Below are 21,040 nucleotides of genomic sequence, written 5' to 3' on the forward strand. Positions count from 1 at the left end.
TGTTTTATGGATAAAGTCCTTGAAATCATTGACCCATGCTGTTTCTATTTTTGAACTTAAAAACTATTTTCTCATCAAGATGTTCCTTCTCTTCAATTTCACACCTTGTATGGGTTTCTAGACTTCTCTGTACCCTTCATATTCTTTTAGTCTCTAGGGTCCCAGTCCCTTGTCTGCTGAGCCAGTTTTATAATCTCAGCCAAAATAAGAAAATGAAATGAGGCAAAGGGATGAACTTGATTATTAAGTTTATAAATACTCTTGTTTACTTCCTTCTTGGCCCTCATTTGATTTTAAACCTAGTGCCCGGTCCTTTTTAAAGTAAATTTAGTATTCCAGTATTTCAAGAGAATTGAAGTCCTATAGACTTCTCAAAAGCTCATTCCGAATTGTGTTAGAATTACTAGAAATGTAAAATCTGGTTGGTGATGTAACTTAATGGTAGAGTGCTTGTCTAGCATGTATTTTGTGACCTGGGCACTGTAAAAAATAAAAATTAGGCCCTGCTCTGGAACTGGGATCAGTCTTATTTTAATAATATGGCCAGATGTCTTTATGTGAACATCAGTGTTTCAAAGGCACAGCTATAAACCATAGTTTTGTTTACAGAGGGGAAAACTGGCAATTTATTCAAATATTATTAGCCCTCTTGTGTTCCAATTTATTTTGGTACCAGGGATTGAACCCAGAGGCGCTTAACCACTGACCCAATACCCAGCCCTTTTTTATATTAAATTTTGATGCAGGGCCTAAGTTGCTGAGGCTAGTTTTGAACTTGTTATTCTCCTGCCTCAGCCTTCTGAGCCACTGGGATGATAGGCATGCCATGTTACAAATTTTAAAGTTAGAGAAATGATTTTTCAATGATTCCTCCAATAAACAGGGTCCTTAGGGACATGACAGGTTAGGTCTAGGGGTACTACTCAGGGGAGTTGACCCTTGAAATTTTCTAGGTGTCAAAGAAGGGGAATAGTATTCCATGCAGGAGGGTTTGCATATTTTTGAGACAATAGATGTGAAGATGGCATATTTGGGGTTTACTGTACAGAGCATGAGGTTCTAATGAGAAGAGGTGAGAGCTTGGATTGTAAAGTTTGCTTGTGGTGTGCCAGACATGGTTCCAGACAGCAGCCAATATAACAGGTAGGTAGGTATTGCTTATCCTCTTTATAACCAAAGAAAGAAGCACAGAGGCAAATGCAAGTCAGTGTTTCAATCCTGGTAGTCAACGGGGGAGAGGGATTCAAGAATGAGGGAGTAATCCATGCAGCAATGAAAAACGAAGGCCTACTTTGATAGAGCTGAAAATCCCCACTGGATTTATCAATTGGATCACGGGCAAGTTTAACAATTTCAATTTTAGTTAAAAGGTGTGTGTGCGTGTTAGATTAAAATGGAAGGAAGGAAAGGATCAGGTCCACATTACTACTAAAAAGTTTGAGAAGGGAAGCAGAAATTCATGGTATCAAGGGCAGTGGAGTTCTGGAGTTAGATCTGGATTTGAATGACTGCCACTTTGTGATGCTGAGTCCAATGCTAAATTGTCCAAGAAAGACTCTCAAAAGATGGGGCTTTCGTTAAGGTTTTTCATAAAATCTTTTCATAAAACTTGCAGGGTTGATTTGAGGATTAAATGAAATTAATGTATGGGAAGCCCCAGGAACATGGTAAGTACTCTAAAATGAAATTAAGGTTAAGGGGTGGTTTGTTTTTAAAGAGAATGTTTCTAGGTTGAGAAAAGTTTCAGCTAAGCAAAGGAAGGGGTTGATCTGAGGTTTCACAGCTGGTGAAACCTGCTGTCTGGTGCTCACTCCTTAAGTGAGAAGCGACACCAGAATTTCGATTCGGATGAACTTAAGAGATACGGAAAGTGAATGCTAAAGCAGAGTATTGCTTTAGAGCTGAGTATGCCTACCATTTGGAGGGGGCTGCTGGAGACTGCGGAGTTCCCTCCTGACAACACTCTCTTGACGCACATATTCACCCAGGGCTCTGGCGACTCCACAGCCAGCTAGATTTTCTTATCACAAGTGCGTGATGGTCTGGAGGGATTTCCTCTGCGTCTGCTTAGCTGGCTCCGCGGGCCGCCTCGCGGTGAGCGCCGCCTCCCTTCCCCCACCGCTGGAGACAAACCTGGCGGGTGCTCTGCGCACGCTCGGGAGCCGCGTGCCAGACCGCGCCTCCTAGCAACCCGAAGCCTAGGGAGAGGAGTGGCCTCAATGGACCAGCCAGTCATCACCGTCACCTCTAGCGCTGTATTAGGAGAAGACCTGGGGCGCGCAGATTCGATAGTGTATGTCAAGCCCCCGGTACGGTGGTATTTCTCATGCCGCCCCTCCACCGTCCGCCTCTGGACCCCTGCCCCTTTCCCAGTCTCTACTCCCAGGCTCTTGCGCCCCTCGGCGCTCCCGGCCCCTGCGGTTCTCTTCCTGCCTTCACGACTGCAATGCGGTCCTTTCTTCCTGTCCTATTTGATCTTTACTTCGTATTTCCTTTTCCCTTACTGCCTCTCTTATCCTCCCCCGTCATCCTTTGTTTTCCACATTTTCCTCCTTCCCATTACTAATTGCTCTGGAAAAATGCATCAATAGAGTGATTAAATTACTTTCCCTTTTCAGAGACTAGATTCCACCCCCCCCACCCCCCACCCCCACCCCAGGCGCTGGTCCCCGTCGTGGTGCTGGGGATAGAATGAAAAATTTTCTTTCCTTAACCCATCACTTTTTTCTCTGGCTCTTACTTTAGTACCTACAAAAATATTCGGAATTGCCTTTGTTTAGTTTTTAAGTAAAATTGGGTGAGGGGAGTTTGACCTATTTTTATCATTTCCCTTTGAAGTGAATTTGAAGTGGAAGATGGGTGGAATTTACATCACCTGCCCTGGGCCAAACAAACAGCAGCTGCTGTTAGCTTCCTTAGGATTTATCACGTTTATCTCTCTAGTCTCCTTTCTACTTCATTTCCCTGCTTTTGGGTAGAGGTGGGAGACCTGTATTGATCTTCCTGAGAAAGTTTTCCTTCTGTGACTATTAAATGCACAACAGAAGATTCAACATAAATTTAACAAAGAAATATATAGAAAGAAATTCAGGCTTCATATTGTGTATGAAACCGTGTTTCGTTGTTGTTTTGTTTGTTTTTAGAGAGATGCACATATTTCATACTAAAACTAAAGCCCTGTGATACTCATAGAGTGGATTAGAGTTGAGACAAAAAGAATGAATTATGTCAGGTTCTTCATACTGATTACATTATTTTTAATGCATTCTTGCTTGCAATAACCCATATTTCCTAATAATAACAAATGCATTATAAAATGAAATGAGCTGGATGTGGTGGCACATGCCTGTAATCCCAAGTACTCAGAGGCTAAGGCAGAAGGATCAAGAGTTCAAGACCTGCCTGGCAAGACCCCATATCAAAATAAAAATTTAAAAATGGACTTGGGGATAGAGTAGAGTCCCAGAGTTCAATCCCCAGTACTGCAACAACAAAAAAAATAGAACTCAATACTTTAATTACTTTTACCTAATAGAAATAGTACAAAAAGATAAAACTAAACAATTGTGGACAGTGGGGCTAAAACAAAAGTGGAGTAGTAATAAATAAGAGTATATAACTATGGAAGATACTTTCTTGGAAATTGAGGAATAGCAAAATATCCGCTTCCTAGCTTGGCAGATGAAGTGTTAAAAATGAAAGCTACCATTTATTGAACAATGGTTGTGGGTGCAGGTCTTTATGTGTGCTACACCATATTCTCATAACTCAGCAGTGCCTCAGTTTTATACTCAGGTGAGAAAGCAGTGCACGTGAGGATTGAGGAATGGGCCCAGAATACTTCACTACTAAGGGAAGGAGCTGCAGTTCAAGCCCCACTCACTCCATGTCTCCTAAGAACTTCAAATTTTGTTACATCTAATATCCTTACAACACCTCAGCAAGTTGAGAACACTTATTACTCTAATTTTATCAAAAGGAATTTAGATATTTAAAAGCATTTAAAATCATAAAAGAACAATTTAAGGAAATGGGCAAAATTTATCATTCTGCAGCTTTTATTTTAATGTCAGTTTGGTGCAGGTATTGATTTCTTCAAGTAATGTTTTATAAATTTAATTTCAGGAGATCACCTCTCAAATGAATAAGCATATTTTGTATTTGTTAATAGAAACCAGCCCGGAAGTCTTCATCTTTTCAAAGAGAAGGATGGTGGAGAATAGCATTAACGGTGTGTATATTTTCAGTCTTTCCTCTTCAAATTATTTTTGTTCCCATTAAACTTTTGATCAGTTTTACCCTTTAAGTCAGTAACTCTTAACTGTAAGAAAACAGTGATCATTCAGGTCTACAAGGGCCTCATACTTATAATTTTAATATTAGCAAAATACAAATGAGAAATTCACTTTAAATTTTAAATGCAATGCAAGCTTATAAAGTAAAACAACTAGGAATCCAGGTGCTTTACAGAATATCTAAGTAAAGTGAACCTTTGATCTTATGATCTCAGTGACATTGGACAAGAAAGAAAAAGCATCCATTCTGGAAAGGTGACTTGGCTGCAGATTTTCTCATAGATAGTACAGATATGATAACATTTGTTAACATGATCAATGTATACAAAATGTTGAAGAATAAGATGGTTATATATGAAAAAAATGACCAGAAGTTCACCCTTTCAGGAGATCATTTGTAATGAAGCTCCATGGGTCAAGGCTGTCTTGGAATCGATCTAATTTTAATGGCAAAACTGGGCTCAGCTCATTGAAAAAAGTGGCTACAGGACAGCAGTGACTAAAAGTTTGGCCATTCAGCCACACTGTGGTTGTGGTTTGAAAGTACCAGACCTCTTCTGGAACTAAGTAGACCATATACTCTGCCAGTTCATCCTCAAACTCATGTTATTATGTGTTAACTTCCCACCTGATGGCTAGTTAGAATCACAGTACGTACTAAGCAGAAGTAGGGTAGCTTTTAGTTGACCAAGAAGCTCTCTTGAGTAGTATCACTAAAGACCTGAAATGTATAATCAAAATTAAATTGCAAACATAAGTTTATGCCTGAAATTACCTTTTTAAAAAGTTAACCTTCAACTATCACCCATTTGTGTTAATTCAGGATTTGTTTCAGAAAAGAAATAATCATGATTCTCTGGACATACTTTTCTGTCAAGAGTGTTTATTATATGTGATAGAATTTCTTTACATTTGAAAATAAAGAGAAATGCTAATTAGGAATGACCCTTCCAAGAATGGTGCTTTAGGGAAAGTTAAAGGTTTACAGTGATCTTAAAATTGCTGTCAATTTTTCCACAGAATACTCCTATACCTGGCACTTATCACTTGAAAACCTTTATTGAAGAATCCCTATTAAATCCAGTGGCAGCAACCTACAATTTTAAAAATGAAGGAAGGAAAAAGCCACCTCTTGTGCAAAGAAACAATCCAGTCCTAAATGATCTTCCACTGTATATGCCTCCTGACTTCCTGGACCTGTTAAAGAAGCAATCGGCCACTTACTCCTTTAAAGACAAGCCCCGGCCCAGCCCCAGCACACTAGTTTACAAAGATAAGGTAAAGTTCTACTAGCAGATTGGGTTTTGTGGGAAAGCTACTACAAGCTCCAGAGGAAAAAATCCTGTATTATTCTCCCCCCAAAGTCCCCTTCTACACCCAAGGGAAAATGGAAAACCTCCAGCATGTCTCATTTCTTATAGAAATCCAACAAGAGCTTCCTGATTTGCAAATGTATCCAATAAGATTTTTCCTCATGAGGTCTTAATCTAAGGAGAGTACTTTGGGAAAAATTTTCCCCTTTGGGGTCACACTTGGCAGGGTTCTCCTAGCCTGGGGAGCCTCTGGGATCTTATCTGTGTTTAAGCCATGCTCTGGCTTCTTCAAGCAGTTGATATAATGAGTCCTCTTTATTTAAAGAGAAAATCCTGGATCTGGTGAGTATCCTTGTTAGAGCATGCATAGAACTATAAGCCTCAAGAAGCTTTGAAATTATTTTCCTGGCTGAGATGTAACTCAGTGGTAGAACATGCATGAGGTCCTGGGTTCAATCCCAGCACCAAAATAAATAAATAAATAAATGAGAATAAAAATAAAATTGTTTTTCATGTAGGAATGAGCCTGTGGTTACAGAAGGGTCAGATTCTACTCAGCTCTACCGGTTCATTCATAGCACTGATAATAGAGCATTACTTTGCTTACAACCTTGTACTAGGACTGTGGAGGGAACATGTTCCTGAATTAGAAATATTTAAGTAATAATATAAGGCAAAATATAACAAGTGCTGAGATGAATAGTGCAAGTGCCAAGGGAGAGCCCAAGGTAGGCTGGACCGAAAGGCTGGAAAGCTCCCTGGATTAAGTAGGATTTAACTGGACCTTGACTAATGGCTTTTATGTGGCTCTTAACCCTCCCGTGTATATTCTCTTAGTTGCTTTTTCAGTATTCTGAAGTAGATGGAACAGATGTTATCTCCTTTACTTGCCATAAAACTGAGGTAAATAGAGACTTAGTAACTTGCTCTGAGACACATAACTTATAAAATAAGAGGCCCACTTTCAACTGAGGGCTTCTTAACCCAAATTCTGCCCTCTTTCCGTCTGCCATGTGTCCCCCTTCTTGAATGAGGGGCAGGGTTTTGATGGGTAGAATCCCAAGGAGGCATGTGCCGTGGGGAGCATAGCCTTGTTGAAGGCATACAAGTGGCAGAAGCAGGGCCTGTTCCAAGGACAGAGCTTGACTTGGACTTTTTTACTTGAAACTTTGGGCATTTGTCTCAGTTCTCTGTGCCCTAATGTCCACTGACTGGAAAGGAGGCAATAATAATATCAATCTTCACTTTATTAGAATATTATTATTATAAACGAGAAGAAGTCCATGGCAACCAAAGGCTGACTTAAAAACAAGGAATTATGATTGCCAAGTAGACTAGAAATCTTCAGCAGGATGAGGACAGGTGTCCAATGTGTAGACCCTTCCTAGTGCTTTATGAATTATAACAGTAAAACAGAACAGAATGAAAAATGTTCATTGGGTAAATCTTATCCTCTTTGCTTCAGTGGATGAACATAAATACTAATTTGTCTTTGGACTTTTATGGCTTGTTATCAGGTAACCAAGCCACATGCGACATTGTTCTGACTTCTCCAAACACAAAGGCATTCTATTATACTCTCCTCTGCCATTTATCTCCTTTCTGCTCCAACTTTTCTTGCTCTTATGGGTCTCTGAGCATTGGCCAAAGGCCTACTGTGGAAAGGAGAAAATAGAGAAATTTGTTATTAGGTAAAACTTTACCTAATTTACAGTGCTGGAGAATTGAACGCAGGGCCTTATGCTTTCAAGTCAAGCATTCTACCAACTGAGCTACATCCCTAGCCCTAGGTGAAATTTTTAAGCAAATGAATTTATCTTATCTAGAAGGATGAATAAACCTTCTGAAAACATTTTCTATTTTTTTTTTCTTGTTTTTCCTCCCCTCCTCCCCATCTCTCACAAAGGATTAAGCTCCAAGCACTAGAAAAATTCTGTTGTTCCTAATTTTGTATTTCAAAGGTATATGAGAATTATATTCACAAGGGAAGCAATATTTAGATATAACTTTATAAACCCACCTATAAAAGTCAAAATTCTGGTGTTTTAATAGCAGAATTCAGAATAATTTGGATTTGGGGTAGTTATAGTAGACATTAGTGTTGTTACTAAGATAGGCAACATTCTCAAGTTCTATCATTTTTAATAGAATATTCACTTTATACCTCATCAGGGCTTTATTTTATTTGTAAGAAAGTTTTTCCTGGCTCAATGGTGCATGCCTTAATCCCAGTTCCTTCAGAGACTGAGGCAGGAAGATCACAAGCTCAGCCTGGGTCACTTAGCAAGACCTTGCCTCAAGATAAAACAAAACAGACTGGGGATCTACCTCAGTGGTAGAGTGCTTGCTTAGCATACACAAGGCCCTGACTTCATTCCTGCTTGCCTCCATACACACAAAAAGAAAGTTTTTAATATTTGGGAGCTGGGTATGTAGCTTAGTGGTACAGTGTTTGCCTAGAATTCAGAGGCCCTGGGATCCATCTTCAGCACAGGAAAAAAAAAAAAAAAAAAAGAAGAGAGAAAATCTTGTACTATTTTTGTACCTTTATTCTGAAGCATGAAACTCAACTGGACAATCTCTATCAAGGAGTCTTATTAAGTGTGAGTGTGTGTGTGTGTTTGGATATGTATGCATGCATAGGCTCATGTCTATCTGGCCCTTTCCAAAGAGGATTTGAGGTGGTCTCACAATGTTTACAATAACTTTTTTCATATCAGAGAAATAATACGTTTTCATCGTAGAATGTAAGTACAGAAGTGGGACTGTCTCTCTCCATCTGTGCAGCTTTTGGCCCCCTTTTTCCTGGTGTCACAATTATCCACTGGCCCCAGGGTTACCTGTTCCCTTTGTTTTTTGTTGATTTTATCTCCCTTAACCCACAGCCACTCCTTTCCCTACTTCCTCATAATTTCAATACACAAGTGGATGACCTTCCAACACCTGGTTTCTCAGTTTCTTGACCTCCTCTACCTCAGCCACTTACTTCTTAGATTTTTTGTAAGACCCCTAATTTCACTCCTCCATCATCTCAGTTACGTGAAGGCCGATCTCTGGAGATACCCTGTGATGCTAGCCCCAACAATTTTTTCCATCTCCCAACCTACAGCCCATTGGTTTTCCCACCTTTTCACTTCCCTTCAACCCCCCATATTCTCTCTTCTTGACAATGCTTGAATTCCATAGTTAATCATGATAGTTACTTCCCATGACAGTTACTCGACAGTGCACTGTCAGTTCCCGTGGCCCTGACTCTCCCGCTCTCCTCATGTGGTAAAGCCATACCCTGGTTAAATCTCAGTGCATGCATAGCTCCTGAATTTCTGTAGCTAAATGCCTAGTTTCATCCCCCCCCCCCCCCCCCCCCCCCCCGCCAGTGTCATTTTAAACCCTTCACCTCCTTGGGCACTGAATGGACTTCTTAGTTTGTCAACGTTCCCACTCTCCTGAGTGTCCCCTGTCTTTTCAAACCTCAAACATCTCCTCAATCTTGATTTTTTAGCCTTTGCTATCTCTGCTTTTTTTCCTGTTCACCTGGGAGTGCCCCAGGCATTCAGGCCTCTTCTCCATCTGCATTTTCTCCTGGGATGCTGATCTTATCCAGTCTTAAGACTCTGAACACCATCTATTTGTTGGTGATTACCAAATATTTACCTCCTGTCTAGAGTTCTCTTTTGAAGTCCCTCTGCCTTTTCAAAATCTCTGCTTGCATGTCTAATCCAGGGTTTCTCAGCCTCAGCACGATTGATATTTTGATAGGATATATCTTCATGTGGGGAGCTGTTCTGTGCTTTGTAAGATGTTTGGCAGTATTCCTGGCCTCTACTCACTAGAAACCATTGGAAGTCTCCTTTCCCAATTGTAACACCACCAATATTACCAGACATTGCTAAATGTTCGCTGGTGGATAAAAATGCTCCTGAATGATAACCACTGAGTTAAGGCAGTATTGTGGTAGGTGATCTCAATGTGATTTTTCTCAGGGTTAACAGGCCTATTGTGAATGGGATTTCTTTCTCAGCAAGTTTAATTATTGATGTATAAAAATACTTTTTTTCCCCACATGTTGATTTTGTATCCTACATCTTGACTGAATTTATTTTCCAGTTCTAATAATCATTTGGTGGAGTCTTTAGATTTTTCTATATATAAGTAAAGTCATGTTGTCTGCATGTGAGTTATCTCTGACTGGGTATCACTTATCATTCTTCAAATTTTATTTCTTTAAACATTCCCCAAGACCTGGAACTTATGTGCTCCTGCTTTAGCCTCCTGAGTCACTAGGATTACAGGCGTGTGCCACCACACCCAGCAAGCTAATGATAAAATTAACAATAATGTGATTGGCATCCTTCTTTTTTGAGAAGTCCTGTGTGTCTGTTACTCAGACCTTAAAACATCTGAGCAGTGAGTCACTGATGTTTCCACACGGATGAGGAAAAGTCCCAAGAGACTTCTCCAAGAAGAGACCCACAATGAAGTTTCTACCAGTAGCACCTGGAAATGCAGCTCCCGCTGGTGGCTGTGTTCACCTTATGATGGATCTGATGGTGCTTCTATAGTCTGAGTTCCTCAAACAGTGTCACACTGATTTCTGGTCTGGTCCTGTGTGTAAGTAGCTTAGAAGTTGCAGTTCCATCCTAACTGCAAGCTTAAAACTAAACAAACTGAAAAATCAGCCACTTTTGTTAGATCAGTAAGAGAAGTGAGGTCACAGGGCTAACTGCCTCCCCCAGAACTGGAGAGATGACAGGAGGACACAGAATAACACCTTGCTAGAGCAGAAGCCCACAAATTGCAACCTCCATAGGTACTGTGGCCAGGACAGGAACCTCTGAACTGTAATTGATAAGCTGCTGGAGGCTTGGTGTGGGCAAGTCTGAGAGTTAAAAGCATCAGGAGGACCCATCAGGCCATAGGGCTTCCCATGCCTCCATGAGTCTTAATGCCAGGAGCTCAACCAGTTTCTCACAGTACATGTCAAAAAAAAAAAAAAAAAAAAAAAAATCTCCTCATGCTTTTGCCTGGGTGACAGGAAAAGGAATTGTTTTGAAACCTGTCAGAGGACTCTGTTCTCAACAAGGTGTGCCCTTAGGAGAAACTATCAACCACAGCCTGACTTTCTAGGCTTTTCTCAGAGACTGACCTGTGGGTAAGGGAAATACCCAGCTCCAGCCAGCTCCGGTCAGCCTATTCCACCTAAGAGGGCAGTTGCTGAGAAGAGCTTGCAAAGTCCATCCAGAGAGAGGCATAAGTTCACTAAAAGACTGGGCCTAATTATAGGCTCTAGAACAATCTCCACACCACTTCTGACCACCACATTGCTAAAGGTCTATTTACAGCAGCTCCTTTCACCCAGTCCATCTTGCCTATCTATCAGGAAAAAAATTACATGGCACACTGAAAGGCAGAAAACAGTTTGAGGAGACAGAGCAAGCTTCACAATCAGGCATGGCAAGGGTGTTGGAATTATCAGATTAGTAATTTGAAACAACTATGGTGACTATGCTAGGGGCTCTAGCAATAAAGATGACAACATGGAAGAACAGATGAGAAGGAACTGGGGGTGTAGCTCAGCAGTAGAGTGCTTGCCCAGCATGGACAAGGCCCTTGGTTCCACCTCCAGTACCACCACCAAAAAATAAATAAATAAATAAATAAATAAAAAATTTAAAAAAGAAGAAGAAAATATAACAGATGGGCAATGGAGGCAGAGAGATGGAAATCCTAAGAAAAAAAATCAAAAAGAAATGCAACAACACTGCAACAGAAATGAAGGATGTCTTTGAGGGCCTTGAAGCACACTAGACATGATTGAGGAAAAACTCTCTGAGCTTGAGATATTTCAGTAGCACCCTCCACAACAGAAAAAGAGAACCAAGATTGAAAAAATCATAATATTCAAAAACTGTAAGACAATTGCACAATGCATAATATATGTGTAAATTGAATACAAAAGCAAGGGAGAAAGGAAGAGAATAAATATTTGAAAAAATAATGACCGAGAATTTCCTTAATTAATGTCAGATGCCAAACCACAGATCTGGGAAGCTCAGTGAAGGAGGATAAAGGCCAAAACAAAACACAGCTACCATTAGATATATCACTTTCAAACCCCAGAAAATTAAAGACAAAGAAAAAATCCTGGGTGATGGAGGGACACCTGCAGAGGAACCAAGATAAGCATTGCATCTAACTTCTCTTCCAAAACCTCTCAAAGAAAAAGAGCCTGAAATGAAGTAAAGTATTGAAAAGAAAAACCTTTCTCTCTGCACAGAGAAGAGGCGGCAGGCTCTACCCTGACCTATCAGGCCAGAAGCCTTTGTGAACTCCGAATACCTGACCCTTTCCCCTAGGTAGGTCTCAGCTTTTGCTGGACCTGGTTGTTAGCCCTTGGGCACTGTATGTACCCTGTTTAACGTTGCACCCCCCCTCCAGTATACTTCCTCTCTTACCTTAGGCCCAAAGCATTTCACCAGCCTGGGCCAGAGAGGGGTCTTTCAGTCACGTCCTTAAATTCAATAGCTATTTAACCTCAGTTTCAAGCTTACTCAGATTTTTAAATATGATTTAGTATTTGTTCCCTCCATGGGAATTTGAGTTTGGTGGGGAAGTGGGGGAGCCTGTCAGGTTTTTAAGATTTCTTTTTAAGTATATGTAATGCCTTCTCTGATATGACCTTACAGCCAGCTCCTTAGATAGCTAAGGCCAAGGAAGTCAAGAGGGTAACTGTGATGGGAATGAATGCAGAGGGTTCACCTGGTGGTCCCAACAGGACTTATTCTTGGGAAAAAAAAAAAAAAAAAGAGAGAGAGAAAGAAAAACCTGCCAGCTTACAAATCTGTACCCTATGAAACTATCTTTCAAAAGTGAAGTAGAAATAGAGACTTTCTTAGACAAATGAAAGTTGAAGAAATTTGGGTGTGGTGGCACACACCTGTAATCCCAACGGCTCAGGAGGCTAAGGCAGAAAGGTGTTGAGTTCAAAGCCAGCCTCAGCAAAAGCAAGGTGCTAAGCAACTCAGTGAGACCTGTCTCTCAAAAAAATACAAAATAGGGCCAGGGATGTGGCTCAGTGGTTGAGTGCCCCTGAGTTCAATTCCCATACCAAAAAAAAAAAAGAAAAGTTGAAGAAATTTTGTTACCAGTAGATCAGCTTTGCAAGAAATGTTCTAAGAACTTCGTTAAAGAAAAAAATATGCAGGCCAGAAACTTGAATTTACGTGAAGAAAGGAAGAGCCTTTAAAGAAGGAATAAGTGAAGGTAAAACCAAACTTTTATTTATTTATTTTTTTAATTTTATTTTGGGGCTGGGATGTAGCTTAGTTGGCAGAGTGCTTGCCTTGAAAGCACAAGGCCCTGGGTTCAGTCCCCAGCACTGCAAAAAAAAAATTATTTTGAGGTTCTGGGATTGGACCCAGAGGCGCTTTAACACTGAGCTATACCCAAAAGCCCTTTTAATTTTCTCTTTTGAGACAGGGTCTTTCTAAGTAGCCCAAGCTGGTCTCAAATTTGTGATCCTCCTGCATAAGGCCTTGGGTTTGATCCTTAGTATCTGCCCAGCCCACCTCACCCCCAATAAAAAAGAAAAATAAAGACAGCAGAATAGGCTATATCAATTTCAGAGAGCAGGGAAGCTTATTAGAGGTAGCATTATATAATGATAAAGAGTTCAATACTCCAAGAAGACACAGAAATATGTTAGGCAATGTGCATGTGCCTAGCAACAGAGCATTAAAACATGTGAGGCAAAATACAAAGATAAATGGATGAATCCTTATTACAGTTGGAGACTTAACCCTTTATCAGAAACAGAAAATCAGCAAGGATATAGTTGCACTCAACAACACCATCAATCTACTGGCTACAAGTACTGTCTATAGACTACTTCATTCAACAGCAGAAAAAAACATTCTTCTCAAGCTCACATGGAATGTTCACTATAAGGTAGACCATATTCTGGGCCATTAAATGCACCCTAACAAATTTAAGAGATTAGAAATCATAGAACGTGGACTTTCATGCCACAATGGCATTAAATTAGAAATCAGTAATAGAAAGGTAACTGAAAATCCCCAAATATGCAGATATTAAGCAACATGCTTCTAAATAACACATGGATCAATGAGCAATTAAATCATACTTCAAACTAAATAAAAATGAAAACACATTTAGATAAGTATGTGGGACATTGTGAAGTCAGTGCATAGAGGGAAATTTGTAGTGTTAAATGCACATTTTAGAAAAGAAGACTGACAATCAAGCGTCTAAGTTTCCTCCTTAGGAAACCAGAAAAAGAAGAATGAAGTAAATCCAAAGAAGGCAGAAGAAATAAAAATTAGAGCGTAAGTCAATGAAATTGAAAGTATCAGTAGAGAAAATCAGTGAAATAAAGTGCTATTTTCTTGAAAAGATTGATAAAGTTTATCTAAACCAACTAAGGGGGGGGGGAAGGATATAAATGCCTAATATTAGTAAAGAGGGGCCATCACTAAATCTCATAGACACTAAAAGGATAATAAATATTATGAACAATTCTATGCCCACAAATTTAATAACCAAGGTGAAATGAACCAATTCCTTTAAAGACAGAGTCTGTCAAAACACATACAAGAAGAAATAGATACTCTGAACAGGTCTATACCTATTAAACTGAATTCAAAGCAACCTTCCAAAACAGAAAATGTCAGGCCCACATGGGTTCACAGGTGAATTCTTCCAATCATTTAATGAAGAAATTATATCAAATCTTTATAATCCCTTTTAGAAGACAGAAACAGAGGACATACTTTTTGTTTGTTTGTTTGTTTTATTCTTATTTTACTTTATTTTTTTCCCTGTAAGGAAGAAACTGAAAGACTAAAACTCCTCAAGGATTTTGTCCTGGTATCATGATTTTACCTGTGAGTCATAGAATCATAGCAGATTCACTCATCCTAGAGCACTCCTTGATCTTTAAGTTCAAGTCTTGTAAAACATTCTATGTATTTTAAAGGTTGAGAGTTTTCTAAGAAAACAGTTTTATTAGCTCTTAGGACCTGGAAAAAAGTAAACATCATTCACTCTGACTTTTTTTTTTTTACTGTCAGGGAACAGGTCAGGTCATTTTATGGAACTATTAGAATATGTGTCAGGGCTGTGCCAGGACCTGGGGATACAGAGAGGTGAGAAGGCACCACCTGTCTACTGGATGATTCAGATCCTGTGACAGTTTTTTGCAATGTGAGTGTACGAAGGGCCCTACCAAGGGTGATGTAGGGAAGGCCAAAGCAGCTTCTGGTCCTGTCTCTGTATTTGGGAAGGGCCTCTGCTTTTCACTGGGACATGAAATATACAAAAGTAAGTTTGGATGGTTTAAGGGTCAAAAACATTTAAGTATCAAGTATTGGTGCCATATTAAAACCTGTTTATCAAGGTTGGTTCCGTGAAAGAATCTGAGAGCACACACTGGAGAATGGGATTCATTATTTTCAGGGTAATCTTAACAGTCTTAAGATATGTAAATATCACCTTGACTCAAGATGTTTCCCAGCCCAAAAATGTGCTGGGAACTCAGAAGCCAGGAATCTGGGTCTCTTTATCTTTTGGCAAGTTTAATTTTTTTTAGGACTAATCCAACGTCCTCCTCCATAGAGTTGAGCACTGTGTGAGAGCCAACTCTCCATTTTCCACATGTATTTTATTTGAGTGGAATTGTTTTTTTTTAATAATTATAGTCCATTTTATTTTACAGAGGACATACTTTCTAACTCATTCTATGAGGCTAGCATCACCCTAATCCCAAAACAGATAAAAACAACACAAGAAAATTACAAACCACTCACTTGTCTTTCATGAACATAGATGCAAAAATCCTCAACAAATATTAGTGAATTGAATCCAACAAAATACAAAAGTAGCTACCTATCACAGCCAAGTGGGATTTATTCCAAGTATGAAAAACTGTTTCAAATTAAAAAATAATCTATCACATCAATTACTAAAGAAGAAAAGTCATATGAGCTATCAGTAGATAGGGAAAAAACATTTGTCAAAATGAACACCCATTCATGATAAAAATTCTCAGTAAACTAGGAATGTAAGGGAACTTCCTCAACTTGATAAAGAATATCTATTTTAGTGCTGACGATATAGCCCATCTTGGAGGGTGCTTGCCTAGCATGCAGAAGGACCGGGTTTCGAATCTCCAGCACCTGTGGGATGGGGAAAAAAAACAAAACAAAACAAGAATATCTATTTTAAAAAAACAACTTACTGCCGATGTCATAGATAAGGGTAGAAACTAGAAGATTTCCTATTGAGATCTGGGACAAGGCAAGGATGTCCTTCTAATCATGTTTAATGCTAGCCCAGGCAATATGACAAGAAAAGGAGATAAAGGATATGCTGTTTGAGAAGAAAGAAATAAAAATATAAAATAAAACAAAAATATTGTCCCTATTCATAGATAACATGATCAACTATGTAAATAATTCAAAAGAATCCACAAAAAAATCTCTCCTACAAATGTCAATTGTTCACCTATATACCAGCAATGAACAAGTGAAGTTTGAAGTTAAAAACACGATACCATTAAAAAGAATCCCTCAGTGGTGGTACTTTTCTATAATATTGGCTATTTGGGAGGCTGAATCAGGAGGATCACTAATTCAAGTCCAGCTTGGGAAGTATAACAAGACCCTGTCTCAAAATAAAAAGGGCTCTGGGGACATAGCTCAGTGGTAAAGTGTTTGCCTAGCATAGGCAAAGCCCTGGGGGCCCTGGGTTCAATCCCAGTATGGAGCTGGGCAAGTGGGGTAAGTACTGTCGGCTTTTGTCACCTGTGTTGTGACATTGATGCTGTTGGTGCAACTGAATATACAGTCACTCTAATATCATCCTGCCACATTTTATGACCTCCAACTATTAAAAGATCTTTGAGTGCCAAATCAGTATGGATTGGAACATTAATTAGTTAGAATCAGATATTTTTATGGGCACATTGTCTAGATCCTATAAGCCTTACATTATACAGTACAAATGAAGAACTGAGAACATATGTGTGAATTAGAAAATTGTGTGTATATTCCATTAGATCCAAGAACAACAGGACCACTCAGAAAGTGTGCAACAAATTTAGCAATGCACAGAGACAGTCTCTTTAGTCAATCCTTTTAGTTATCTTAAACTGCAAAGGATACACGAAGCCAAGTAGAGCAGGACAAATAAGGACCCTACAGGGGACCAATATTCTTTTCCAGACTGAGTCTTTTCATGAGTACCTTGCTCTTTAAGGGTCCTTCCTTTTCCATTTTCCTCCTTTCTCCTCATTTTGTGTGTGTGTGTGTGTGTGTGTGTGTGTGAGAGAGAGAGAGAGAGAGAGAGAGAGAGAGAGAGAGAGAATCAGAGCAAGAGAGACACATAAGCACAGTTTAAAGTACATAGAAAACATGCGTGAACCATATTAAAAATCAAGAAATAGGATGTTGCTGGCTCCAAGAAAGACTTTTGTTAAATTTTGTTCCCGTGCTTCTGCAGTATGATGCAAAAATAACTTTGTTTTTCCCCTGTACTTATTATGTCAAGTGGGCAATTAGCAAAGCACAGGTATGTCAGGACAGCATGTGTATTTCATCATAAAATGTGTATTTACTGTTATCATCGTATCCACAAAAATTGTGATCTGCAATCAAAATTGTGTTCTCATGGACAAGACAGCTGCAGGGTGAAATATAATAGCTGAACTTCCATGTGGCAAGTATGAGGATGCTTCATTTTCAACAAAGGCAGCATTGTTTCTCAAAATGTAAAATACCAGGAGGTTGAGGGAGGTGGTTCTGAGTCTGCCTAGGAGTTGATCATCCAACTCCCGCCTGGCAGCTCCTGCAACACAGAGAGTCTGGAGCTCCTGCCCTTGTTTCCCCCTTTTCCTCATCCTCTTTCCTCTCTTCCTTCCTCCATTCACATACCCTCCTCTCCATCCTGAGACCACCTTGCTTCTCATCCTCTGGGCGAACATCCACAGGCAAAGGGACATTGGAGCCACCTAGATAGTTTGCACCTAGATAGTAGAGCAGAGAGACAGTTTCACATGGAAGGTTCTTCTTCTTGGAATACCCTCCTGGCTCTGCTTGAGGAGGTCCTGCCTTTCTTAAATGTCCCCCTCAAATGTCCTCCTCTTTGCTGTCCTTAGATCACCCTGTTGGGTTTAATCTCTGTTCCCCATTCCCACGCTGGTTTTCAATCTATTTTAGCATTGACTACAGTGTTAGGATGATTCCTGCAGGTGCCTCTCACACCTGCTGTCAGGGACCATGTCTCTCTCACACTGTATCCCCCTCACTTGCCCTGTGCTGTATCCCAGAGCAGGCAATATATGGTCCAAGTGATTTTTTGACTCTAGCAATTCAAAATGGGAGCGGTTAGGCAGCATTTTCCCACGCAGCATCTCAGGCAGGTTGTCTATAAAATTCACCATGAAAAGTGAATACATATTGAATGTTTTGGAGCTCAACCTTTGGAGGTAGACCTTTCCTATATTGAAGCACAGAATAAATGATGGAATGTTGAGTGACCATAAAATAAAGCATTATTGAATAACAGATAATCAAGTGAGTTTATGACATCTATTAATCTATTATTGTCTCCTTGCTCCTTCCCTGTAGTCACTTCAGCTTTACCCAGGTCAATACGAGATACTTCCTACACCAGTTCCCAAGTATGCTTCCAGGTAATTATATGCTTATTAATGAAGTTACTTTTAATCATTTCATCCATGCCTATTACATATGTACTTACATACCAATACTTATGACTTAAACTTCACTTATGCACTTTATATTCAGATTAGCATTTTAAAATATTAAATGACATATAGGGAGTAAGTTAACAAAGGCCTTTACTTTAGAAATAAATTTAGAAGCTGGTGAGTTGATACACACCTGTAATTCCAGCAACTTGGGAGGCTGAGGCAGGAGATCACAAGTTTGAGACCAGCCAGCCTTAGTGAGACCCTGTCTCAAAACAAAAAATAAATTAAAAAGGCTTGGGGGTGTGGTTTAGTGGTTAAGTGCCCTGGGTTCAATACCCAGTTCCAAAAAGAAAAAGAAAGAAAATAGATTTAGAAAACTATTTTCTTCTTTTTTAAATATAGGAGCTTTGTATTTCGTTCTGCGGTTCAAAGATTCCCAACAATCTACTTCACTCCTGTGAGTATAATGTAGACAGTTAATTTATGATGAATTTGATGTTTAAAATATCTAGTGATTCCTTTTAATATGTTAACATTTTGCTCATCATCATAAGACATGAATGATTAATGCAATTGATTTAAGCTATAGTTTAAGTATATCTGAAGATACACTAGGAATTTCAATGTAAATGTTACTTGTCATGGCAAGTAACAGAAGAAAATGTCCAGTCCCTTAACTTTCAGAAGTTCAAGATATATATTGTACGACATGGTGACTTCTGTTAATAAAATGTATTTACTGTTGAAAATCATTAAGAAAGTAGGCTTTAAGGGTTCTCACACAAAAAGTGATGTGTGAGATAATGAATATGTTAATTAATTTGATTTAGCTACTCCAAAATGTATACATAATACATATATATAATTTTTATTTCTCAATTTAAACAATTTGTTCATTGTGTAGCATCAGTACCTCAATAGCTATCAGACTGGAAAAAAAAAAAAGAATCAAACATGATTTCTTAATTTTATTTATCTTTGTGGTGGTGGGGATTGAACCCAGGACCTTGCACCTGCTAGTTAAGTGTTCTACCACTGAGCTATATATCCCCAGACCCTTAAAATATTTTTATTGTCACCAATACAATACCAATACATGGTTAAATGTCAGTAGGTACCATAAATCATAACAAATAGCAATCCTCTGCTCTGCTACCTTCTTGAGGGCAGTCACCTTCAACTCTTAGCCATTTCTCCTGGTATTTTCATCCATATTTTCAACTACTACCTTATTCTCTTGAATTTGAGGCTTTATCTCATTTTTGGCCAGGGGAGGTAGCAGGGATTGAACTCAGGGGCACTCAACAACTGAGCCACATTCCCAGCCCTATTTTGTATTTTATTTAGAGACAAGATCTCACTGAGTTGCTTAGCACCTAGCTTTTCTTTTCTGAGGCTGGCTTTGAACTCTCAATCCTCCTGCCTCAGCCTCCTGAACTGCTGGGATAACAGGTGTGCTCCACCGTGCCCATCAGAGCTTTATCTCTTAATTCTCCAATTGCTCTCAAGTCTTCCTCACGAAAGCTCTCCCCTTCCTCCTAATAATTATCACAATTTTTATATCTGATACATTTTAATTTTACTCCCTGTGGAGCCACATAGTAGATTAAATTAAATTTCTTAAACTTTTTATTTTCTTGGAGTTCATTGGTTTACTTAGGCTGGGGATGTAGTTCAGTGGTACAGTACTTGCCTAACATGTGGCAGACCTTGGATTCAATCCCAAGAATTGTACACACACACACACACACACACACACACACACAAACACACGTGCGCACTTTACTTTTGGTTTGCTTAGTTTGTTAAGGACCCAAGTTCTCAAGAGAACTCTAAATTCTTCTTAGGGATGATTAAATGCATCAGATAATTTATCAGTTGCATTTTTTCCCCCTCCTTTGGAGATATCCTTCCTGGAACATTCCGTCATTATCCTGCGATCTAAACTGAATACTTAAAAAAAAAAATGTTTTTTTGGTACTGGGGATTGACCCAAGGGGCAATTAACAACTGAGCTTATGCCCCCAGCCCTTTTTATTTTGTATTTTTAATACGAGTTCTCACTGAATTGCTAAGGCTGGCCTTGAACTTGTGATCCTTCCTTCTCAGCCTCCTGAGCTGCTGGGATTCAGGCCTGCTCCACCATGCCCCATGAAACTGAATGCTTTCTAGTTTGATGCATAGTGCTCTTGGACATGCTTTTGTTATTCTCTTAGAAATTTAATGGTGTAGGCTGCCATTTTGGTAGGACATGCTCTCCAGTAGTGCTTCCTTCAGACTTGGTGTTGGCTCCTTCTTTGATGCAGGGGTTCCTTGTGGGAAAAATAAAAGCAGAAACCTAGGTCAGAAGCATAGAGCAGACTCTCCAGGGATCTACACAGAAGGATCTACACTAGCTTCAACTCTGCAAGATCATTATGAGGATCAGCAATGTCTTTATAAGAAGCAGCCCAGGCTAGTCTCTGGTTTAGAATAGGAGCTCAGTCCATGGTGGCTGCTATTGCTAATATTGGTTTTATATTAAAATTTCTGTCAGAAGCTCAGAGGACGAGGGCAGCCTTGATCAGGAAGGCCCCCTGGAGATGAGCTCTCTGCTTTCTTTAGGTCTTGACTCAAATCACCTTCACAGGGAGGTCTTTCCTAGTCACCTATTCAGGAATCCCACTACCCCTTCCTTGGTTTCCTTTTTCCCCATTGCATTC

The 21,040-nt window shown here is 39.5% G+C and overlaps 1 protein-coding gene across 1 annotated transcript in view; it reads left to right on the plus strand.

Annotated features, from left to right (window-relative positions):
- Positions 1–749: 749 nt before the first annotated feature.
- The window catches only part of STPG4 (sperm-tail PG-rich repeat containing 4), a gene marked incomplete at its 3' end in the record, with an annotated part of 43,126 nt that continues 22,835 nt past the window's right edge, over positions 750–21,040 (plus strand). Inside the window, 5 exon segments of the mRNA XM_079110902.1 lie at positions 750–2,309; positions 4,172–4,231; positions 5,316–5,573; positions 18,253–18,317; positions 18,741–18,795. Of these exon segments, the coding sequence (XP_078967028.1) occupies positions 2,220–2,309; positions 4,172–4,231; positions 5,316–5,573; positions 18,253–18,317; positions 18,741–18,795 (528 nt within the window). The 5' untranslated portion in view covers positions 750–2,219.

Source organism: Sciurus vulgaris, assembly GCF_902686455.1.
Source record: "Sciurus vulgaris genome assembly, chromosome: 14".
Taxonomy (NCBI): domain Eukaryota; kingdom Metazoa; phylum Chordata; class Mammalia; order Rodentia; family Sciuridae; genus Sciurus; species Sciurus vulgaris.